The sequence below is a fragment of the Odontesthes bonariensis genome, chromosome 23 (genome assembly GCF_027942865.1).
Source record: "Odontesthes bonariensis isolate fOdoBon6 chromosome 23, fOdoBon6.hap1, whole genome shotgun sequence".
NCBI lineage: Eukaryota > Metazoa > Chordata > Actinopteri > Atheriniformes > Atherinopsidae > Odontesthes > Odontesthes bonariensis.
In genome coordinates this window covers 4070817-4095247 of record NC_134528.1, presented here as the reverse complement: position 1 = coordinate 4095247, position 24431 = coordinate 4070817, and the positions used below count along the sequence as shown (strand labels likewise).

Sequence of the window (24431 nt, the reverse complement as noted above, 5' to 3'; positions counted from 1 at the left end):
TCATCGATCAGACAGTATGCAGAGCGTTTACCCACAATGCATTTCCCTCCTGCCCGAGCTGAAATCAGCCGGCCTGAAGCTGATTTCCCTTAAGCTCTAAACTCTGTAAACTTTAGCAACATTTGAAACATTTTCAGGTGAGAAAGTAGTCGTTTAGATCCCCAACGTGTTGAAAACCTGACAAAATACCGGCTGTTTACTATTTTGTTCCCACGAATTCGGCGCTACTAAAGCTAGCCGCAGTGAGCAACGCACTTCCGGTTATTTTCACAAAATAAAACACCCGTTGCCTTTTATCATAGGGAAAGCCATTACCATACAATTGGTGCTTTTGTTTTGAAAACAGGAAGTGAACCTACCCTCGTTGTAGCTAGCTTGAAACTGCCGTTTTGACAGGAAATGACGATCGGCGACGTCACGTTACGTTGCATCTTGGGTAGTTTGAGTATGAGTAGTAACCTCATGATGCATACCCAACATTTCAGAGAATCTAGTATGCATCCGGGAACTTCTCCATTACTCAAACTCGCATACTAACTCAAAAAGTTAGTATGAGTGGTAGGAGAAGGATGCGGTTTCGAACACAGCCATTGTGTTCACTGTTGCTCATTAGCTGACGCTAACATTCTAACTTCCATCCATTTTCTATACTTATTTAATAAGATTAAGTGGGCGGGAGCCTTTCCCAGCTTGTCACTGGGTGAGCGGCGGGCTGCACCCTGGACGGGTCGGCCATCACAAAGACAAACACGGGGAGAACGTGGAACCTCCCCACAGAAAGGCCCCAGCTAGGACGTAGGTGCTAACCACCGCAGCCCGAACATCCTGCTGGAAACACATAACGGGGATGACTTTTCAACCTGTGCAAATATCAGTGTTGCAGGAATATTGATTCTCTGTTTCAGTTATTTAAATCCGGATCTTCCATCCTGCACCAACCGTTTCTGATTCTGGGTTATCAGGACACTCAGAGTCTGAGAATCGGTTAATTTGTTGGGCAGCAGATGGAGCTCATTCTCCAGCGACTGCCACTAATCTACCACAGAAGAAGAGGACATGCCGTGATGATGCCAGTCACAAAGAGCACCAGCTGAGTGGCAGAAAAGAGATGGAAACAACACAGAAACCTGAGTTTTCTCCTCACTGCTTATGGTTTCCTTTGAGTTTTTCCCTGCTGGAGCTCCAGCTTCAGTGGATGTTGCAAACACGTATGCCTTCATTTAATCACAACTTTTTCAAGCCGTAAACATTTAAATGTTCTTCCAATGTTTGTTTATCTATTTTTATTTAAAGAAATGGGTAAATATCAGAGGTTGGTAGAGCAGCCAAAAATTATACTCAAGTAAAAGTAAAAAGTAGTCATCCAAATAATTACTTGAGTAAGAGTAAAAAAGTGCTCGGTGAAAAAACTACTCGAGTACTGAGTAACTGTTGAGTAACGTCTGATTTATTTGTTAACACAAGCATTCAATCAGACAGACAAAAATACTAAATAATCATCTTTAGGCCAATTAGAGTTCATCCAACTGATGAAATAAATTAAAATGAATTAATTAATTACAAAATAGCTTAAATTAAAATAATCCAGGTAAATTCAAGTACTTCAATAAAAAATAAAAGAGACTTAGGAAATGTTTAAAACATATGTAACCCATATGTAACCTAAAAAACAAACATTCACCTATCCATGGGGGAAAAACGAGTTTAGGAAACTTACCGCTACATGTTTCCTCAGGTTAGATGTTGAGTTTCTGCTGAAATGTGCGTTTGTTTTGGTTGACACAGAAGACACATAATGTAGCTGCTGTTTCTCACTCTTTGTAAGGTAAACATGCTTTCAGTATGAGGCCTCGTCTGCGTCTTCATTTCCCACCGTTGGTTCTGACATTTTTCATCTGTTTCTTTGTCTGTGTGCTACGACTGCTAATGCTAAAGCTAACCCGTCCCGCCGCTGAGATCGAGTACGGTCACGTGACCAGACTGCACGGCTGCGTCTGATTGGTGGAACACAGTCAGGTGGTAGAGCCTTTGGTGGAAGTCTCTCTCTCTGTCAGAATAAAACATTAAAATGAGGCGTACGCGGGGGGATAAAAATAATGAGGCGTAGAATACCAAAGAGGTAAGAAGAAAAGTAACCAGCTCATTGTAGCCTAATGTAGCGGAGTAAGAGGACAGTTTCTGCTGCACACATCTACTCAAGTAAAAGTAAAAAGTATAGAGATTTAAAACTACTCCTAGAAGTATAATGTTTTCAAAAACATACAGAAGTAAATGTAACTGGTTACTGCCCACCTCTGTTTGGTGTCATATGAATATTAGCATAATGATTAGAACTGAACTGAACCTACCTGGACTTTAGTCTGTTTTAAGTGTTTTGAACTGAATTTTCGTGCCTCTACAAAAACGTTTGGAAGTGAAAGGTTTGTTTTCTCACTCCTGAGAAGAGGCGGTTCAGGATGATGGTTGTGACACTTCTCTTTGCTTCCAGCAGACTGAGGCGAGCTGCCGGATATGAAGCAGTCCTTTGTGTTTGAGGAGAAGCTCCTCAGACAGCAGCTGCTGGCAGAGCTCTCTGAGAGGCTGGGGTCTGTAGAGTGTGTGTGGGGAGGCCGCAGCCTGGCGGCAGCCGGGCCGGGCAACGGGCGGCTGCAGATGGCGACCGCCTCCTCGCACCACTGTGAAAACCTTAAAACGTCTCGGTGTGATGTCCGAATTCTCCCACCCGTCCTGCCCGTCGCAGGGCTCAGGGAGAGGCTTCAGAGGCCGACGCCTTGTTAGATTTATTAACTCCTGATAAAACTCTCACCGGTTCTGAAGTCTTGGATTCAGGTCCCACGACCTCTGGTGACGTGTCAGGAGTAACCTCTGCCCGTTTGGCTTTGTGTTCGACTTTCTGCAGATTCTGCAGCTCCTCATGAGGAGGCGAGAAGGAGAATCTGAAGGCTTTTAAACATTAAAACATTAAAACTGGGGCTGGGAGAGTTAACTCGTTATTATGTAACGCCGATAAATATTTTATCGCGCATTAACGCAGGTTTTATTTATTTATTAAAAATAATAATAATAATAATTTAATTTTGGGGGGGGGCTTTTGTGCCTTTAATGAAAATTAGTGCCCGAAATGTGATGCCTGAACCTAACCGACCCATCCAGAGAAGGTAACTGGTACTAACCAGAGAGAGGTAGACAACAGGCCGTGTATTTGGGTAAATAAAGCTCCCTGCTGACTGTGAGGGACACGATGGAAGCAGGTTTGGATGTAAAATAAGAGGTTTTACTGCAGTAAAAGTACAGTAAACAGTACAAATACTGTAACCTGCAGCCGGTCCCATGATGGACTAAACCTGACCGTTCTGCTCGGGTTGAATAAATCCAAACATTATTTATAGGGCTGGGCGAGTTAACTCGTTATTATCGCGTTGACGCATTTTTTTATTTATTATTATTTTTGGGGGCTTTTGTGCCTTTAATTGAAAGTTCAGAGAGACAGGAAGCAGAGAGAGGGGGAACAACACGCAGCACAGGGCCAGCTGCAGCGAGGTCCATAGCCTCTGTACATGGGGCGCCTGCTCAACCCACTACGCCACGGACCCCCCCTGTTTTATTATTTATTTTATTATTGTAAAAGTCTGTTCCACACAGGCTTTTATTTTGTAAAAGTCTGTTGCTCACAGGCTTTTATTTTGTAAAAGTCTGTTGCTCACAGGCTTTTATTCTGTAAAAGTCTGTTGCTCACAGGCTTTTATTTTGTAAAAGTCTGTTGCTCACAGGTTTTTATTTTGTAAAAGTCTGTTGCTCACAGGCTTTTATTTTGTAAAAGTCTGTTGCTCACAGGCTTTTATTCTGTAAAAGTCTGCTGCTCACATGCTTTTATTTTGTAAAAGTCTGCTGCTCACAGGCTTTTATTTTGTAAAAGTCTGTTGCTCACAGGCTTTTATTTTGTAAAAGTCTGTCGCTCACAGGCTTTTATTCTGTAAAAGTCTGCTGCTCACATGCTTTTATTCTGTAAAAGTCTGCTGCTCACATGCTTTTATTTTGTAAAAGTCTGCTGCTCACAGGCTTTTATTTTGTAAAAATCTGTTGCTCACAGGCTTTTATTTTATAAAAGTCTGTTGCTCACAGGCTTTTATTCTGTAAAAGTCTGCTGCTCACAGGCTTTTATTCTGTAAAAGTCTGTTGCTCACAGGCTTTTATTCTGTAAAAGTCTGCTGCTCACAGGCTTTTATTTTGTAAAAATCTGTTGCTCACAGGCTTTTATTTTATAAAAGTCTGTTGCTCACAGGCTTTTATTCTGTAAAAGTCTGTAGCTCACAGGCTTTTATTTTGTAAATGTCTGTTGCTTACAGGCTTTTATTTTGTAAAATTTGTCTGCTGTGGAACAGGAAAAGAAAGTAATCGGCGGATCCACCAAACATGGAGAAGGGTACGGAACTTTTACTCGGCCATTTTCATGTTAAAGTTCTTCCAGACGGCGGAGTCGACAGAACCAAAGTCATCTGTAAACTCTGCCAAGTTGAATTGTCTTCTCAGCGTAGTAGTTCCAGTCTAAAATATCACTTAAAGGCAAAACACACAACTGATAGCAGCAAGTCATTCAAGGAAACAGACAGTGGAGCGAGGCTTCTACATAAAAACGACAGAAAGATGCTGATGTTAAAAGTGTGTTTGCACAACAAATGTTATGGCACTTTCATTCATATGGCAGCACATTTAAAATAAAGCTAAATGCTAAAAGCTATACACTACTTTTGGATTCATTTTTGGATTCTGCGTACAAATGAGATTAATCGTGATTAATCAGGGAAATCATGTGATTAATTAGATTAAACATTTTAATCGTTGCCCAGCCCTAATTAAAACAGTAAACTGAGCAGCCTTTGTTTGGAGTTCCTCCTCTGTTCTCCAGCAGAGTTTTCTCCTTTTAAAGAGGTTCATGAAGACAAACAGTTAAAGGAGTTTGTGGAAGAAATTCACTTTTCTTCACTTCGTTTTGAGGAACCTCAGCAGCTCCAAACAGTTACTGATCAAAGGCCACAGACGAGCATCATCTGACTTTACAAAGCAAAAGGATGAAGATTTATTTGACCACATTTAAAAGGAAACTGCAGGCTGGGGGGGCCGGACTCTCACAGACCTGCATCAGAGCGAGCTGCGACCTCGAGCTGAAGACCCGCGGCGCCGGCGATAAGAAACGACACCTCCCTCCGCTTCCCGTCCTGCCTGCTGGCACTGAGAAACAGCTGGCATTAAAGGGATAGTTCGCCTCTTCTGACATGAAGCTGTATGACATCCCATATCAGCAACATCATTTCTGAACATCTTCTTACCCCCTGCTGCGTCCTGTGAGCAGAGTTCCAGCCTCGTTTTGGTGTTGATGAAGGTAGTCCGGCTAGTTGGCTGGGGTTTAAAAAATAAAGCGTTTTGCTTCTCAGAACAATATGCGTTAAACAGAGTAATACATTTGCATCACAAAATGGTTCTCCAGGAAAAAGTCAGACCTTTACTTTCTCTTTGTTTCCATTCCTTTCCTTTCTTTCCCTTTCCTTTCCTTTCCTTTCCTTTCCTTTCCTTTCCTTTCCTTTCCTTTCCTTTCCTTTCCTTTCCTTTCCTCTCCTTTCCTTTCCTTTCCTTTCCTTTCCTTTCCTTTCCTTTCCTTTCCTTTCCTTTCCTTTCCTTTCCTTTCCTTTCCTTTCCTTTCCTTTCCTCTCCTTTCCTTTCCCTTTCTTCTCCTTTCCTTTCCTTTCCTTTCCTTTCCTTCTCTTTTCCGTTTGTTTCCTTTCCTTTTGTTTCCTTTCCCTTTCTTTCCCTTTCCTTCTCTTTTCCTTTCCTTTCCTTTCCTTTCCTTTCCTTTTGTTTATGTGCTGTGCAGACCGAGCAGTCCCCTGCTTCCGAGCAGCAAACACCGTAACAGGTGCGGCTGTCGGCAGGCGGCAGCAGGCAGTGATACGAAGGGAGAGAAAATAGGGCCAAGAGATTGTGAGGTCTGACTTTTCCTGGAGAACCATTTTGTGATGTAAATGTATTACTCTGTTGAACGCATATTGTTTTGAGAAGCAAAACGCTTTATTTTTTAAACCCCAGCCAACTAGCCGGACTACCTTCATCAACACCAAAACGAGGCTGGAACTCTGCTCACAGGACGCAGCAGGGGGTAAGAAGATGTTCAGAAATGATGTTGCTGATATGGGATGTCATACAGCTTCATGTCAAAAGAGGCGAACTATCCCTTTAAGCACTAAACATTTCAGAAATGGATGATAGAAGTTAAATAAAAACAATGGAAACAGTTGAGTTCCGACCTTTTGGTCCAAAGTGTCCCACAGATCAGCAACAGTCTGAGTTTTTGTTGCTCTCTGCACTTTTCTGCATCAGAACACAGCAACAAACCAGGCAACAAGTTGCCCAGATGAATGAAAAACAATGTGCTCCATAAATGGATCTGATGAAAACAAAATGATTCGAAAGTGGAGTTACATGTCAGACTGTAGGTTCCTTAATGAAGCCATTAGCTTGTTGCTCTTCTCTCTCGTCATCCACGACAAAATAAAAACTCCACAAGATCCTCTTTTGTTCCTCAATTTACTTCCAGAAAACAGAAAGAATGTTACAGCAATGATCCGATATGAGAAAAATGAAAAATGTGAGAGAAAAAACAAAGAAAGTGACAAAGAGAGAGAGATCAAAAAACTGTGTGGCTCCACTCTGCCACATGACCAAAATGACTCCGGTCAGCAAACTCTCCCGTTTTAACCCTCATACCTGATTTAAAACGCAACTTCATTTCTGAAAAGGGACATTTTTGTCCCCTTTTAAAACGACCTAAAAACATCATATGTTAATATTTTTTTCTGCTTTTTTTTTTTGTAGATCATTTATTCCACTTCAGTTCTGATCATAACTACCAAGTTTTCAATTATTTAAAAAAATTAACCCTTTAGATGCCAATTTGAACTTTTAAGCCCAAAATTTAAGCCTTTAGGTGCAAATATTTTCAAAATATGGACTGCAAAGTGGAATTATTGAGTAGGGATAATTATGGTCTGGGATATGTCAATGATTAGCAACAACATTGACTTTTGGAGATTTTTAATTTTTTTGCTGTGTCTGATTTAAAAAAAACAAAAAACAAAACTCCTTAATTTCTGAAAAGGGGATATTTTTGTCCCCTTTTAAAACGACTTAAAAACATCATGTTAATATTTTTTCCACTTTTTTTTCCAGAAATCTTTTCTTCCACTTCAGTTCTGATCATAACTACCAAGTTTTCAATTATTTTCAAAAATTTAACCCTGTGCATAGTCTAATGCTGTATTCATTATAATGGATGTCTATGGGAGCCGTTTCTGTAATCTGCCACTGCAGAAAAACTAAAAAGCTGATAAAACTGATGTTGTAGCTCATCAATGACATATCCCAGACCTAATAATCCCCCATAGAATATTTCACTTTGCATTGCATACATTGAAAATACAGCAGTTTTTGTGTGTGTTTTTTAACAGAAATGGGTGTTTACCTCATATACACTGGTATTTAAAGGGTTAATTTTTTGAAAATAATTGAAAACTTGGTGGTTATGATCAGAACTGAAGTGGAAGAAAAGATTTCTGGAAAAAAAAGTGGAAAAAAATATTAACATGGTATTTTGGGGATCATTTTAGAAGGGGACAAAAATGTCCCTTTTCAGAAATTAAGGAGTTTTTTTTTATTAAATCAGGCATAACAAAAAAATTCAAAATCCCTAAAAATCAATGTTGTTGCTAATCATTGACATATCCCAGACCATAATTATCCCTCCAAATAATTCCACTTTGCATTCCATATTTTGAAAATACTGGCACCTAAAGGCTTAAAATTTGGGCTAAAAAGTTCAAATTGGCATCTAAAGGGTTAATTTTTTGGAAAAACGGTGTTTATATGGAAGATGTCCCGATGAAGTACCAGGGGGGATCAGACTGATGAGTCTGATGAGCCTGTTGGCCATCGAGGAGACAGATGTGACAGATGCTGAGCCCACTGAGCTGCTTCCTAACTGATGATTTCTGGACTCTGAGAACAGATGAAACTAACAGAAAGGAACACCAGTTCTTGGCAGTGGATTTTATGTGACAAAAAAAACATGAAAACAAAATCATAATTTGGTACAGTTTTGTTCATAGTTGTGTCAGCGTGTCACTAAGAAAGGAACAATGCAACAGACTTTTATAAAACATATTTATTGTACAAAACTACAGGTGTTTTTAAACTGATTTAACAAAACAAAGATTTAAACCAAGGTTTTATTCATTTATACCAATAAAGTCAGGACAGAATCACAAATACAAAGAAACAACAGGAAAGCTGTTTAAATGGGCCAATTATGAGCCAATTAAAGGCCAATTATGGACCAATTAAAGGCCAGTTATGGGCCAATTCATTCACATTGAGTCCGTTTTAATGACATTAATAATACACCAAGGTGTCATCCCTCATATTTTTTAAATCTTAAAACAAAATAACCAATTTTCTTTTTAAATATTTGTATGAGAACACAGAAAACAAGTTGTTGTCCAATTTTACAGAAATTAGAAATAGAAAACAAGTCATCACATGAAGTTTTGTTTCTCGTACACGAACTGTGAAGCTGAACAGAGATGATCACAACACTTTGAGCTCAGAAAACCTTTCCCCAGATTTTACTGCGTATTTATTTATTTTTACACCCTGAAGCTCATAAAAATGTGTTAAAACATGCAAATGAAGGAATGTTTTGGCCTGATTTCAGCTCCTGTCGGTTCATTCAGCTTGAAAAGAACAAAACTTCTTCACACTTTGGACTCATAAAACCAAAAAGCAGAAACAATAATCCACAGATTTATGGAAATAAGGTGTTTTCAGCTTCAGAAAGCAGCTGCTGCTTTCTGTCTTACAGAAATATTCCTGAAAGATTTGAGCTGAAATGAACAACATCAGCCTTTTCTCAGAGATGTTCCTGATCTGAGGATCTTAGAGCAGAACAGTTTGCTTCTGTCACACATGAACAGATCTGATTATATTAATGATCCTTTAAACAAAGTTCTGTCACAGAACAACACAAAGCAACAGAATTCGGCCTGATTTGGACTTTTCTCACACACCATCTTGCAGGAAAGTGATTCCTTGCTGTTCTAACTCAGCTGAGCCGGTCAGACAGACGCTGCTCTGAGGTTAGAGGTTTGATTCCGGGGCAGAACACTGGCCCTCAGTTCGGACACGAGCATTTGCACTCCGATATAACCGGATACTGAACGGGGATCCAGCAGCACTTCAGCCCCCCCTTCTTCTGCAGGCAGCGCCATCGCAGGATGGTTAAATGAGTTGCTTTGGCAGGTTTGCAGAGCATCCCCTCAGGCACCGAACAGGAGCGCTTATTGTAGCAGCTCCCCGTCCTCACGTGGCGCGGCCAGTAGCGGCTGCCCAGGTCGCTCCACGCGTGGACCACCGGGCACAGCGCGTAGGCCCACAGCCACAGCTGCAGCCGCCTGCGCAGCTTCCTGCCCGGCTTCTGCTTCTTGCCGTGCTGGACCTCGAACTCCAGGGCCCGGATCTCTTTGGGCATCGCTCCGGAGAGCTTCGGGTCGTGCGCGTGCTGGCTCCCCGCGCCTTTGTCCTCCGGAGAGGACACGGACATGAAGTGCGCGTCGAAGTGGCTGCCCAGGGCGCTCCGGAGCTCCGTCTCGTTCAGGTCCTTCTCCTTGGGGTCCAGCGCCGGGTCCGCGTCCTCTTTCGGGACGTCCACGGGCAGATGGTCGCTGGGGATGGGGCGGAAGAGGTAGTAGTGTTGGCATGTGCCCTCCTGGACCCTGAAGCCCAGAGGCAGAAGCAGCATGAACAGGGGCAGCAGGCAGCCGGGGGTATGCATCTCCTCCGCGGGTCCCGGGTCACACCAGAACCACAGACGCTCCGGGTCGGATCCAAGTGCGAGCGCGGCGCGCGCAGCGCCGGGCGCGAGACGCTCCGAAACTTCTCAGAAACTTTCCGACAGAAATGAGAGTCAGCAGGAGAGGGGGGCCAGTCCATGTCCAGGTGTGAGTGGAGCCAGACTCAGCACCGGGCCTCTGCGCTCAGCAGGTCCCGCTCAGACAGCTCTGCGCCCCGCATGTGGACGCACCGCTGCTGCCTCTGGTCCTCCAGGAGCCGGACTGACTGCGCCTCTGAGTGCGCGCACATATCCAGCAGCACGCTGATGTCATCCGGCTCCGAACCCCACCCTCACCCCACCCTCACCCCTCACCCCCCCCATTCCGCTAAAACACACGCGCAGTTGACGCACAGGCACATTATGGCGGGATGATGATGATGATGAAGAAGATAAATCTGCTGTTACTGGAACAGCATCATGAGCTGGAACTGCAGCTGAGGGGAGTTCATTTAAAAACAGACTCTCAGGTAAATTTGGAGCCATGACCCCAACATGAGGTGAAGCAGAGCCCACCGGGGTCCTAAAATGTTCAAAAGTTCTCCTTAAAATGGAGATTTCTGGAAAACAGATTCAAACATCACCAAACGAACTTCTTTTATCTGAAGGTTTTACTTTCCAAATACTGCTGAAAGCTGATGAAACAGTTTGTTAAAGATTAAATTATTAGGGCTGGGCAACGATTAAAATGTTTAATCTAATTAATCACATGATTTCCCTGATTAATCACGATTAATCGCATTTGTACGCAGAATCCAAAAATGAATCCAAAAGTAGCGTATAGCTTTTAGCATTTAGCTTTATTTTAAATGTGCTGCCATATGAATGAAAGTGCCATAACATTTGTTGTGCAAACACACTTTTAACATCAGCATCTTTCTGTAGTTTTTATGTAGAAGCCTCGCTCCACTGTCTGTTTCCTTGAATGACTTGCTGCTATCAGTTGTGTGTTTTGCCTTTAAGTGATATTTTAGACTGGAACTACTACGCTGAGAAGACAATTCAACTTGGCAGAGTTTACAGATGACTTTGGTTCTGTCGACTCCGCCGTCTGGAAGAACTTTAAAATGAAAATGGCCGAGTAAAAGTTCCGTACCCTTCTCCATGTTTGGTGGATCCGCCGATTACTTTCTTTTCCTGTTCCACAGCAGACAGCAGCAGACTTTTACAAAATAAAAGCCTGTGAGCAACAGACTTTTACAAAATAAAAGCCTGTGAGCAACATACTTTTACAAAATAAAAGCCTGTGAGCAACAGATTTTCACAAAATAAAAGCCTGTGATCAACAGACTTTTACAAAATAAAAGCCTGTGAGCAACATACTTTTACAAAATAAAAGCCTGTGAGCAACAGATTTTCACAAAATAAAAGCCTGTGAGCAACAGACTTTTACAGAATAAAAGCATGTTAGCAGCAGACTTTTACAGAATAAAAGCATGTGAGCAACAGACTTTTACAGAATAAAAGCCTGTGAGCAACAGACTTTTACAGAATAAAAGCCTGTGAGCAACAGACTTTTACAATAATAAAAGCATGTGAGCAGCAGATTTTCACAAAATAAAAGCCTGTGAGCAACAGACTTTTACAATAATAAAAGCATGTGAGCAACAGACTTTTACAAAATAAAAGCCTGTGAGCAACAGATTTTTACAAAATAAAAGCCTGTGAGCAGCAGACTTTTACAATAATAAAATAAATAATAAAACAGCGGTGGTCTGTGGCGTAGTGGGTTGAGCAGGCGCCCCATGTACAGAGGCTATAGTCCTCACTGCAGCTGGCCCCGGTTCGAGTCCCGCATCGGACGGCCCTGTGCTGCGTGTTGTTCCCCCTCTCTCTGCCCCCTGCTTCCTGTCTCTCTGAACTTTCCATTAAATGCAGAAAAGCCCCAAAAGATAACATTAAAAAATAGTTATCGCCATTAAATCATTGACGAGTTAACTCGCCCAGCCCTATAAATAATGCTCGGATTTATTAAACCCGAGCAGAACGGTCAGGTTTAGTCCATCATGGGACCGGCTGCAGGTTACAGTATTTGTACTGTTCAGAGTACTTTTACTGCAGTAAAACCTCAGCTACATACTACATACTGCATACTGCATACTACATACTGCATACTACAAACTACATACTGCTCGATCAGACAGTATGCAGAGCGTTTACCCACAATGCATTTCGCTCCTGCCCGAGTTGAAATCAGCCGGCCTGAAGCTGATTTCTCTTAAGCTCTAAACTCTGTAAACTTTAGCAACATTTGAAACATTTTCAGGTGAGAAAGTAGTCGTTTAGATCCCCAACGTGTTGAAAACCTGACAAAATACCGGCTGTTTACCATTTTGTTCCCACGAATTCGGCGCTACTAAAGCTAGCCGCAGTGAGCAACGCACTTCCGGTTATTTTCACAAAATAAAATACCCGTTGCCTTTTATCATAGGGAAAGCCATTACCATACAATTGGTGCTTTTGTTTTGAAAACAGGAAGTGAAGCTACCCTCGTTGTAGCTAGCTTGAAACTGCCGTTTTGACAGGAAATGACGATCGGCGACGTCACGTTACGTTGCATCTTGGGTAGTTTGAGTATGAGTACTAACCTCATGATGCATACCCAACATTTCAGAGAATCTAGTATGCATCCGGGAACTTCTGCTTACTCAAACTCGCATACTAACTCAAAAAGTTAGTAGGAGTAGTAGGAGTAGTAGGAGAAGTATGCGGTTTGGAACACAGCCATTGTATATGTGAATGTGAAGGTGCGTCACCGTGTTGCATGATGGGATGGGAGCTCCATCCTGGAAGGTTTGCTGTTCGTCTGCTGGGCTTTTCGTTTTGTTTGGCTTGAAACGGACAAATCTAACAGAGAAGAGATGCAGAAAGATAAAAGGAGTTAGAGGACGGAGCTAAAAGTTCTGCTCATTCACACGTCGGTATCCTGCTGAACATCTGAACCCATTCTGTTGAATGTTTTGGGGGTTTTAATGTGTTTTATTACTGAAACTTGATAAAAAAACATCTGATTTTGGAGGCTAACGTTGGAGCAGAACACGCAGCAGTTTCTCTGAGCTCGCTGTGGAGGCTCTTTGGCGTCTTCAGGGTCTGCAGCAGCTGAGAGTCTTTCCTGCCGTTTCTCATAAAACTCGGATGGTTTATGTCGTTTCATAACGTTTGGCTTTAAAACGGATTCATTCGGGACTTCAGCTGCAGCAGCGACTTCAAATCAGATCCATCTCTGTCATCTCACTGAGCCCGAAAATGTGGAACATCTCCTCTCAGAGACATTAAATCAACTTTCTGCTGTCTTCACTCATGCAGCTTTTCCTGTTTTATTTCCACCTGCAGAAAACACCGGTTTGATTCCACCATCCCACATTTTATCAACTCAGCAGGGTTAGCTGTCGTTTCAGAGGGGGAATAAAAGTTTTCCTTTTGAAATGAAGCTGGAGTCACAGAAACCCTTAAATGGTCACAATGAGCTGAGGTTCCTGCAGCCAGAGGCAGAAAACCGCTGGAATGTTAGTTGTAAAGGTTGAGTAATGAGGCCGATAGAAAACACTCGTGTGTCGGACGCTAATGTTGCCGAGATAAAGGGTCGACTGTGCTGGTCTGGGCCGCACCGAGGCGGGGAGCTGGTGGTCCGGCGACCACCAGAGGGTTAATGTGCCTGCACGGAGCCGTAAGGCCGCAGCGTACCATGTGACCTGTGACCAGCGGCGGCCGGCATGCGCTGCGTTACTCTGTGAAAGCCATTAGTGACATGTCCGCCTCTCAGGAAACAGCTCATTATGGAGGCCGATGCCGGACTTTAGGGTCTGCAGAGGCCGGACTTTAGGTTCAGCAGAGGCCGGACTTTAGGGTCTGCAGAGGCCGGACTTTAGGTTCAGCAGAGGCCGGACTTTAGGGTCAGCAGAGGCCGGACTTTAGGGTCTGCAGAGGCCGGACTTTAGGTCTGCAGAGGCCTGACTTTAGGGTCAGCAGAGGCCGGACTTTAGGTTCAGCAGAGGCCGGACTTTAGGGTCAGCAGAGGCCGGACTTTAGGGTCTGCAGAGGCCGGACTTTAGGTCTGCAGAGGCCTGACTTTAGGGTCAGCAGAGGCCGGACTTTAGGGTCTGCAGAGGCCGGACTTTAGGTCTGCAGAGGCCGGACTTTAGGGTCAGCAGAGGCCGGACTTTAGGGTCTGCAGAGGCCGGACTTTAGGGTCTGCAGAGGCCGGACTTTAGGGTCTGCAGAGGCCGGACTTTAGGTCTGCAGAGGCCGGACTTTAGGGTCTGCTGAGGCCGGACTTTAGGGTCATCAGAGGCCGGACTTTAGGTCTGCTGAGGCAGGACTTTAGGGTCTGCTGAGGCCGGACTTTAGGGTCATCAGAGGCCGGACTTTAGGGTCTGCTGAGGCCGGACTTTAGGGTCTGCTGAGGCAGGACTTTAGGTTCAGCAGAGGCCGGACTTTAGGGTCTGCAGAGGCCGGACTTTAGGGTCAGCAGAGGCCGGACTTTAGGTTCAGCAGAGGCCGGACTTTAGGTCTGCAGAGGCCGGACTTTAGGGTCAGCAGAGTCCGGACTTTAGGGTCTGCAGAGGCCGGACATTAGGGTCAGCAGAGTCCGGACTTTAGGGTCTGCAGAGGCAGGACTGTCGGGTCTGCTGAGGCCGGACTTTAGGTTCAGCAGAGGCCGGACTTTAGGGTCAGCAGAGGCCGGACTTTAGGTCTGCAGAGGCCGGACTTTAGGGTCTGCTGAGGCAGGACTTTAGGGTCATCAGAGGCCGGACTTTAGGGTCTGCTGAGGCAGGACTTTAGGGTCTGCTGAGGCCGGACTTTAGGGTCTGCAGAGGCCGGACTTTAGGTTCAGCAGAGGCCGGACTTTAGGGTCTGCAGAGGCCGGACTTTAGGTTCAGCAGAGGCCGGACTTTAGGGTCTGCTGAGGCCGGACTTTAGGGTCTGCAGAGGCCGGACTTTAGGTTCAGCAGAGGCCGGACTTTAGGGTCAGCAGAGGCCGGACTTTAGGGTCTGCTGAGGCCGGACTTTAGGGTCTGCAGAGGCCGGACTTTAGGGTCTGCTGAGGCCGGACTTTAGGGTCTGCAGAGGCCGGACTTTAGGTTCAGCAGAGGCCAGACTTTAGGGTCTGCTGAGGCCGGACTTTAGGGTCAGCAGAGGCCGGACTTTAGGGTCTGCAGAGGCCGGACATTAGGGTCTGCAGAGGCCGGACTTTAGGTTCAGCAGAGGCCGGACTTTAGGGTCAGCAGAGGCCGGACTTTAGGGTCTGCAGAGGCCGGACATTAGGGTCTGCAGAGGCCGGACTTTAGGGTCAACAGAGGCCGGACTTTAGGGTCTGCTGAGGCCGGACTTTAGGGTCTGCAGAGGCCGGACTTTAGGGTCTTCAAAGGCCGGACTTTAGGGTCTGCAGAGGCCGGACTTCGGGGTCTGCAGAGGCAGGACTTTAGGGTCTGCAAAGGCTGGACTTCGGGGTCTGCAGAGGCCGGACTTTAGGGTCTGCAGAGGCCGGACTTCGGGGTCTGCAGAGGCCGGACTTTAGGGTCTGCAAAGGCCGGACTTTAGGGTCTGCAGAGGCCAGACTTTAGGGTCTCCAGAGGCCGGACTTCGGGGTCTGCAGAGGCCGGACTTCGGGGTCTGCAGAAGCTGGACTTTAGGGTCTGCAGAGGCCGGACTTTAGGGTCTGCACATGCTGGACTTTAGGGTCTGCAGAGGCCGGACTTTGGGGTCTGCAGAGGCCGGACTTCGGGGTCTGCAGAGGCTGGACTTCGGGGTCTGCAGAGGCCGGACATTAGGGTCTGCAGAGACCGGACCTTAAGGTCTGCAGAGGCCGGACTTTAGGGTCTGCTGAGGCCGGACTTTAGGGTCTGCAGAGGCCGGACTTTAGGTCTGCAGAGGCTGGACTTTAGGGTCAGCAGAGGCCGGACTTTAGGTTCAGCAGAGGCCGGACTTTAGGGTCTGCAGAGGCCGGACTTTAGGGTCTGCAGAGGCCGGACTTTAGGTTCAGCAGAGGCCGGACTTTAGGTCTGCAGAGGCCGGACTTTAGGGTCAGCAGAGGCCGGACTTTAGGGTCTGCTGAGGCCGGACTTTAGGGTCTGCAGAGGCCGGACTTTAGGGTCTGCTGAGGCCGGACTTTAGGGTCTGCAGAGGCCAGACTTTAGGTTCAGCAGAGGCCGGACTTTAGGGTCTGCAGAGGCCGGACTTTAGGGTCAGCAGAGGCCGGACTTTAGGGTCTGCAGAGGCCGGACATTAGGGTCTGCAGAGGCCGGACTTTAGGGTCAACAGAGGCCGGACTTTAGGGTCTGCTGAGGCCGGACTTTAGGGTCTGCAGAGGCCGGACTTTAGGGTCTTCAAAGGCCGGACTTTAGGGTCTGGAGAGGCCGGACTTCGGGGTCTGCAGAGGCCGGACTTTAGGGTCTTCAAAGGCCGGACTTTAGGGTCTGCAGAGGCCGGACTTCGGGGTCTGCAGAGGCCGGACTTTAGGGTCTTCAAAGGCCGGACTTTAGGGTCTGCAGAGGCCGGACTTCGGGGTCTGCAGAGGCCGGACTTTAGGGTCTGCAAAGGCCGGACTTCGGGGTCTGCAGAGGCCGGACTTCGGGGTCTGCAGAGGCCGGACTTTAGGGTCTGCAAAGGCCGGACTTTAGGGTCTGCAGAGGCCAGACTTTAGGGTCTCCAGAGGCCGGACTTCGGGGTCTGCAGAGGCCGGACTTCGGGGTCTGCAGAAGCTGGACTTTAGGGTCTGCAGAGGCCAGACTTTAGGGTCTGCAGAGGCCGGACTTTAGGGTCTGCACATGCTGGACTTTAGGGTCTGCAGAGGCCGGACTTTGGGGTCTGCAGAGGCCGGACTTCGGGGTCTGCAGAGGCTGGACTTCGGGGTCTGCAGAGGCCGGACATTAGGGTCTGCAGAGACCGGACCTTAAGGTCTGCAGAGGCCGGACTTTAGGGTCTGCTGAGGCCGGACTTTAGGGTCTGCAGAGGCCAGACTTTAGGTCTGCAGAGGCTGGACTTTAGGGTCAGCAGAGGCCAGACTTTAGGTTCAGCAGAGGCCGGACTTTAGGGTCTGCAGAGGCCGGACATTAGGGTCTGCTAAGGGCGGACTTTAGGGTCTTCAAAGGCCGGACTTTAGGGTCTGCAGAGGCCGGACTTCGGGGTCTGCAGAGGCCGGACTTTAGGGTCTTCAAAGGCCAGACTTTAGGGTCTGCAGAGGCCGGACTTCGGGGTCTGCAGAGGCTGGACTTTAGGGTCTGCAAAGGCCGGACTTCGGGGTCTGCAGAGGCCGGACTTTAGGGTCTGCAGAGGCCGGACTTCGGGGTCTGCAGAGGCCGGACTTTAGGGTCTGCAAAGGCCGGACTTTAGGGTCTGCAGAGGCCAGACTTTAGGGTCTCCAGAGGCTGGACTTCGGGGTCTGCAGAGGCCGGACTTCGGGGTCTGCAGAGGCCGGACTTTGGGGTCTGCAGAAGCTGGACTTTAGGGTCTGCAGAGGCCAGACTTTAGGGTCTGCAGAGGCCGGACTTTAGGGTCTGCACATGCTGGACTTTAGGGTCTGCAGAGGCCGGACTTTGGGGTCTGCAGAGGCCGGACTTCGGGGTCTGCAGAGGCTGGACTTCGGGGTCTGCAGAGGCCGGACATTAGGGTCTGCAGAGACCGGACCTTAAGGTCTGCAGAGGCCGGACTTTAGGGTCTGCTGAGGCCGGACTTTAGGGTCAGCAGAGGCCGGACTTTAGGTTCAGCAGAGGCCGGACTTTAGGGTCTGCAGAGGCCGGACATTAGGGTCTGCTAAGGCCGGACTTTAGGGTCAACAGAGGCCGGACTTTAGGGTCTGCTGAGGCCGGACTTTAGGGTCTGCAGAGGCCAGACTTTAGGGTCTGCAGAGGCCGGACTTCGGGGTCTGCAGAGGCCGGACTTTAGGGTCTGCAAAGGCCGGACTTTAGGGTCTGCAGAGGCCAGACTTTAGGGTCTCCAGAGGCCAGACTTCGGGGTCTGCAGAGGCCAGACTTTAGGGTCTGCAGAGGCCGGACTTCGGGGTCTGCAGAGGCCGGACTTTAGGCAGAGGCCGGACTTCAGGCAGAGGCTGGACTTCAGGGTCTGCAGAGGCCAGACTTCGGGGTCTGCAGAGGCTGGACTTTGGGGTCTGCTGAGGCCGGACTTTAGGGTCTGCAGAGGCCGGACTTTGGGGTCTACAGAGGCCAGACTTCGGGGTCTGCAGAGGTCGGACTTTAGGGTCTGCAGAGGCCGGACTTTAGGGTCTGCAGAGGCCGGACAGAGTGCAGCGTGTGCAAACTGTCTGTTGCAGGCAGCTTGTGTTTCCTTTCAGTCTGACAGCAGCAGGTTCGTCCCTCCCACAGAGTCAGAGGCGTCAGGGAGGTGTTTCTCGGTCACTTAACGAGATGAAAAGGTGAATCTGTTTGGAGAGAAGGGAAACTAAAAGTCATCTCCAGTAGTTTTCTGCTGGAATAATGGAAAATGAAGTAAAGAATAAAGTCTTCAGGGAGTCCTTACTGGCTTCATCCTGTTCAGGGTCCCAGTTTGGCTGAAGCCTCTTCATCAGCCGTCGGGTGAAAGCCAGAGAACAGCAGCCGTGCACGCTCGCGCTCGCTCCTGCTGCCGCTTTACAACCAGCAGTCAGCCCGACAGGAACGTTTCTGTGGGAGGAAGGTGAAGCACCAACGTGCACAGCCTGCAGATCCCTTCAGAAAACCTGTGGAGCTGCAAAAGAAACCCTCTGACAGATTCAGATCAACCTTAATCCATGATGCTGTTCCATGGAATGTGTTCATGATGTGCAACCTTCCAGCTGCAAAGCGCTCTTGTGTGTGTCTGGAATCAGACGATGAAGAAAACTTCTTCACATTTAACCATCACATCATATATTATCTGCATCATATTTCCCTGTTTTATGGCATGTTTTTTATCTTTGAACTTAAAAACAAAGCCATCACTGACTCCTGATCGGACCTGTGAGCGACGCATGGAAGCTCTGATGGAAGTAAATCTGCAGAAGATGTTTTTTTACTGGCCCTTTCATCAGAAAGGTGCAGGAACCGAGCGCCGCTGCCTCCGGCTCCTGCTGAATGGTGGGTCATTTTCTGCTGGTGACAGTGTGTGACGGGCGCCGCTAAACCGTCATATCTGTGTTCAGAGGAAGCGGAGAGGCGATGCTCAGATAAGACTTCCTCTTTGTGAGCCTTTTATCCTTCGCTTCCATATATCAGGGGCCCTCATGAGGGGCCACAGGGGACCTGAGTTCACGCTGAGATGGATTTGGAGGCCCTGAGGGCTCTGACGTAGTTAGAAAAGTCTCCACTTAGCCCCGAAGTATTAATCCAGCCCAGGATTAATCTGCAGGTTAGAGTGAGTTAGAGTTTGGGTGGGCTCAGTTTGTTATGTTTGGTGAGAGAAGTCAAAAATGCTTTTTTTTAATGTATAAGTTCTATTTATAAAGGAGAAATTCTTTATTAAGAGCTTATGGCCGTCATCACGACGAACCGGAGCAGCGCCCTCATTCCTGCTGACGGAGCCCCGATCCGTCCGTCCATCTCTGACTCCAACTCTCCATCACTGAGAACCAGATCCAGAGATACTGAAGCTCCTCCCCCTGAGGCAGAGACTCCTCCCCGACCCGGAGGTTCAGAACGGTGGCCTCAGATCTGGAGGAGCCGACTTTCATCCCGGCTGCTTCACACTCAGCTGTGAGCTGAAGGTCATGAAGAAGCCAACAGAACCACATCATCTGCAGAGATGTACCCGGGAGAAACCCACTCTGCTCCCCCTGAACCTGAGGTTCAACAATCAGTCCTGGGGAGGCTGAGTAATGAGATCCCACCACCGGTCTGCCGCTCCACAGGTGCTGTCCCAGACCTCCATCCCACACCGAAGAGGCATGTAAGCCAAGACAGCCCCACAACGACCAGAGCCTTCAGCATGTCGTGGAAAATCTCATCCATCCTTACCCCTGAGAAGCTTTTTAACTGCCCAAGTCCTCAGACTGCCTCCTCTGTGGAGGATATGCTGCTCGGACTGAGGAGATCCTTCCACCTCCTGATCAAGTCCTCAGTTCTCCAGTTAGCCTGGAATGAACCCTGATTTTCCTTTCAGAGTCCTGGAATGTTTTGCCAGAAGATGTCTGAGGCAGGCTGAACATCCTTCACCACGGCCCTAACCCTGACCCTAACACCTAACCCTACCCTAAGCTAAGCTAAGCTAAGCTAACCCAAACCTAGCCTAACCTAACCTAACCCTAACCAAAACCTAACCCTGCCCTAACCTAAGCTAAGCTAACCCTAACCTAACCTAACCTAACCTAACCTAACCCTAACCTAACCTAACCTAACCCTGCCCTAACCTAACCCTGCCCTAACCTAACCTAACCCTGCCCTAACCTAACCCTGCCCTAACCTAACCTAACCCTGCCCTAACCTAACCTAACCCTGCCCTAACCTAACCCTGCCCTAACCTAACCTAACCTAACCCTAACCTAACCTAACCCTAACCTAACCTAACCCTGCCCTAACCTAACCTAACCTAACCCTAACCTAACCCTGCCCTAACCTAACCTAACCCTGCCCTAACCTAACCCTGCCCTAACCTAACCTAACCTGCCCTAACCTAACCTAACCTAACCTAACCTAACTCGACCCTAACCTAACCTAACCCTGCCCTAACCTAACCCTAACCTAACCTAACCTAACCTAACCTAACCCTGCCCTAACCTAACCTAACCTAACCTAACCTAACCTAACCTAACCCTGCCCTAACCTAACCTAACCTAACCCAACCCAACCCAACCCTAACCTAACCCTGCCCTAACCTAACCTAACCCTAACCTAACCCTGCCCTAACCTAACCTAACCCTGCTCTAACCTAACCCTGCCCTAACCTAACCTAACCCAACCCTAACCCTAACCTTTCCCACAGAATCACCAATCTCCACCAAATAATAAAAGCTAATTTTACAAGAATACAACCCCATTACTCCCCCATTAAACACCACAGGGTCATATCTGCCTTCAGGAAGAACCCCAACCTCCAAAACATCTTGGTCAAATCCAAATTCACCCCCAACTTCCAACCTGTCGAAATACCAGAAAATCGCTATTTCAAAAACAGGAAATTCATCACCAATCCCCACAGTAAATTGTCATTTCCCCCTCATGGCTCATTTTCTCTCAACCACACCAATATAGTCTACATCATCACCTGCACAACCTGCAACAAGCACTACGTCGGTGAAACACAAAATCAACTCATCACCCGCCTCCAACAACACCTCAGAAACATCCGTCTTAACATACTCACCACTCCTTTGGTCACTCACTTCCAACTTCACACCCCAGATTTAATCATCATCTCCGGCCTCGAATCAAACATCACCTGGACCCTGGGGCAGAGGAGAAGAGCTGAAAGAATCTGGATCCATAGAGTAGGCACCACAGTCCCAACAGGTCTCAACGACACCCCATAACTCCTCCACCTCACACAGTTCCCCACAATCACAGCAGGAATTGAACCTGGTCCCTCCGCGTGGCAGGCGATTGCCCTTCCACTCAGCCACAGACTCCCTCCATACCTACCTTCATTATTTTTCCCTCCCCGACACCCATGGACCGGGGACACTCTTCTGGCAGGCCAGTGCAACAAAAATCATAACCGAAAACCCTAACCCCAACCCCAAACCTAACCCTACCCTAAGCTAAGCTAAGCTAAGCTAAGCTAAGCTAAGTTAACCCTAACCCTAACCCTAACCCAAACCTAACCTAACCTAACCTAACCCTGCCCTAACCTAACCTAACCTAACCTAACCTAACCCAACCTAACCCTGCCCTAACCTAACCTAACCTAACCTAACCCAACCTAACCATGCCCTAACCTAACCTAACCCTGCCCTAACCTAACCCTGCCCTAACCTAACCTAACCTAACCCTGCCCTAACCTAACCTAACCTAACCCTAACCCTTCCATAACCCTAACCCTAACCCTAACCCTAACCCTAATCCCTCTTGCTTCAGCACTTTAGCCACTCGGTACCTGTCAGCTGGTCTTAAAGGCTTTTTTATGTCCCGAGGACCGAGACGTAACAGCTTCTCACAGACCAGGTGATCCAGCAGGACTAAAGTCAGGCCTTCTGACCACGAGCTTCCCACAACAACACGCACATTCATGCTTTGCTGTTTATAGGTCAGTGTGGCTTCATTAAGGGAATCAGAGGTAATTACTGGCTGAAATGAGGTGGGAAACGTCAGGTTCAACAGCGTTCAGCTTCTGTGAAACGATCCTTCTGAAGCTGGAGGAGGACGGTGAAACCCGAGCCCGTTCCGTGTCTGGGATCGTGTGCTCGACCCGCCTCAGCCACCTTGAATCCTTCTCGCTCAAATGGAGCGTTCAGATCGCCCCGGACATCTCAGCATCAAAGCTGCCGCCGGTGGGGAAAAGACGTAAACAACAAACATTTTATCAGGCCGGGTCACTGTAGGTCCTTCATCCTGGGAGGCCCGCTGATTCACCATTAAGATTAAGTTCTCTTTATATCCCGACATCACAGCCACTGATCCACTGCGCTGGGCCGTATCGCAGCCCGGCTCTGGAAAATAAAGGAAAATGTGATTCAGAACATGTGGATCTGTGTGTCCTGGAGAGAGGGAAACACACACCGCAGCAAACTGGAAACTATGGAAAACTGATGGCAGCACCAGGCGTTTGATGATAAGTGCACATGATTGCTGTACTCTAAACATGACGTAATGTTCATCTCTGACAGCTTTTAGCAGCCAGACTCTGATTAGAGTGAAGCATGAAAACATTTAGAGCCTCTTTCATAACCACACTGAGTTAAACTGATGATCTAAAAGTATCTGAAAGCAGCGGAGGGGACGCAGAGAGAGGAGCGATGTCATCTGAAAAGGTTGGAGCATCATCTGAAAAAGTTGGAGCATCAGCTGAAAAGGTTGGAGCATCATCTGCTGGATTTCTGAGTCCTGAACACAGAAAACAAACTGCCGGCTCTGCATTTATGTGGCTGAGACGTTTGTTTCTCATCACCAAACCCAAAACCAAACAGATGCCAGTGTTTGAGTTAAATAAACGATGATGGTGTCTGAGGTGTATTTACCTCATTTTAAATCCCAGACGAGTCACCTTGTTTGCTGAACCTCAGGACTGACGGGGTGTACTTACTTTAATGTGACTTTACTTTGAGCTATTCGTGTGAAACTTAAAGGCTCTGGATATCTGGAAATAAAGAAATATAAAGTAGGGCTGGGCGAGTTAACTCGTTAATTATTTAACGCTGATAAATATTTTATCGCGCATTAACGCAGTTTTTAAATGATTTTAAAATTTTTTTTTTACATTTATCTTATTATTGTAAAAGTCTGTTGCTCACAGGCTTTTATTCTGTAAAAGTCTGCTGCTGTCTGCTGTGGAACAGGAAAAGAAAGTAATCGGCGGATCCACCAAACATGGAGAAGGGTACGGAACTTTTACTCGGCCATTTTCATTTTAAAGTTCTTCCAGACGGCGGAGTCGACAGAACCAAAGTCATCTGTAAACACTGCCAAGTTGAATTGTCTTCTCAGCGTAGTAGTTCCAGTCTAAAATATCACTTAAAGGCAAAACACACAACTGATAGCAGCAAGTCATTCAAGGAAACAGACAGTGGAGCGAGGCTTCTACATAAAAACTACAGAAAGATGCTGATGTTAAAAGTGTGTTTGCACAACAAATGTTATGGCACTTTCATTCATATGGCAGCACATTTAAAATAAAGCTAAATGCTAAAAGCTATACACTACTTTTGGATTCATTTTTGGATTCTGCGTACAAATGCGATTAATCAGGGAAATCATGTGATTAATTAGATTAAACATTTTAATCATTGCCCAGCCCTAATATAAGGTTTCAGCTTCCTGGCTGCAGTGCAGGACCGGATCCGGCTGTGTAAAGAGCCTCAGCAGCGTTCCTGTGGTTTGGACCGCTGCTTCGGAATGCTCCAGGGGGAAAATGCTCTGCCAGCGCTGGTGTGAGATTCCAGTTGTTTCACACCCTCCCACATGGCGTCCTGCGACAGCCGGACAAGCAGCTCAGGAGCCCGGCTGCAGCTGAACCACAAAGTTCTGAGCTGAACGAAGACGCTGAAATGGAAAGAATCAGTTCCCACCACATAAAAACAGGAAGAGAGGCTGAAAATCAGATTAAACCCAAGTAAACGGCAGTAATAACGGACCCGAAGACACGGTGTGAAAAGGTAAATATCAGTTTAAATGACTCACCGGCTTCCTGAATTCAAGGTCTCCCTCCTTGCAGCCCCCAACCTCAAAGAACTACAACATGTTCCAGCCTTCCAGAACCAAGCTGAGCACGATGGGGCCCTTTGGTTGATGAATGATTCTCCTTCAGGTTCTGCTGACTCACTTTGTTTCTCTGTAAACTTCATTTAATTCTGTTGATCGTATAATTCTTTACACGGTGCATCATGAATAAATGTGTTATAACTAGGGCTGGGCAACGATTAAAATGTTTAATCTAA

At 47.0% G+C, this 24431-nt stretch overlaps 1 protein-coding gene across 1 annotated transcript; it reads right to left on the bottom strand.

Annotated features, from left to right (window-relative positions):
* Nucleotides 1-8232: 8232 nt before the first annotated feature.
* Nucleotides 8233-10152, bottom strand: nog3 (noggin 3). The gene has a single exon (XM_075457451.1). It carries the CDS (start codon nt 9875-9877, stop codon nt 9218-9220), a length of 660 nt encoding a protein of 219 aa, XP_075313566.1. The 5' UTR covers nt 9878-10152; the 3' UTR covers nt 8233-9217.
* Nucleotides 10153-24431: the final 14279 nt, after the last annotated feature.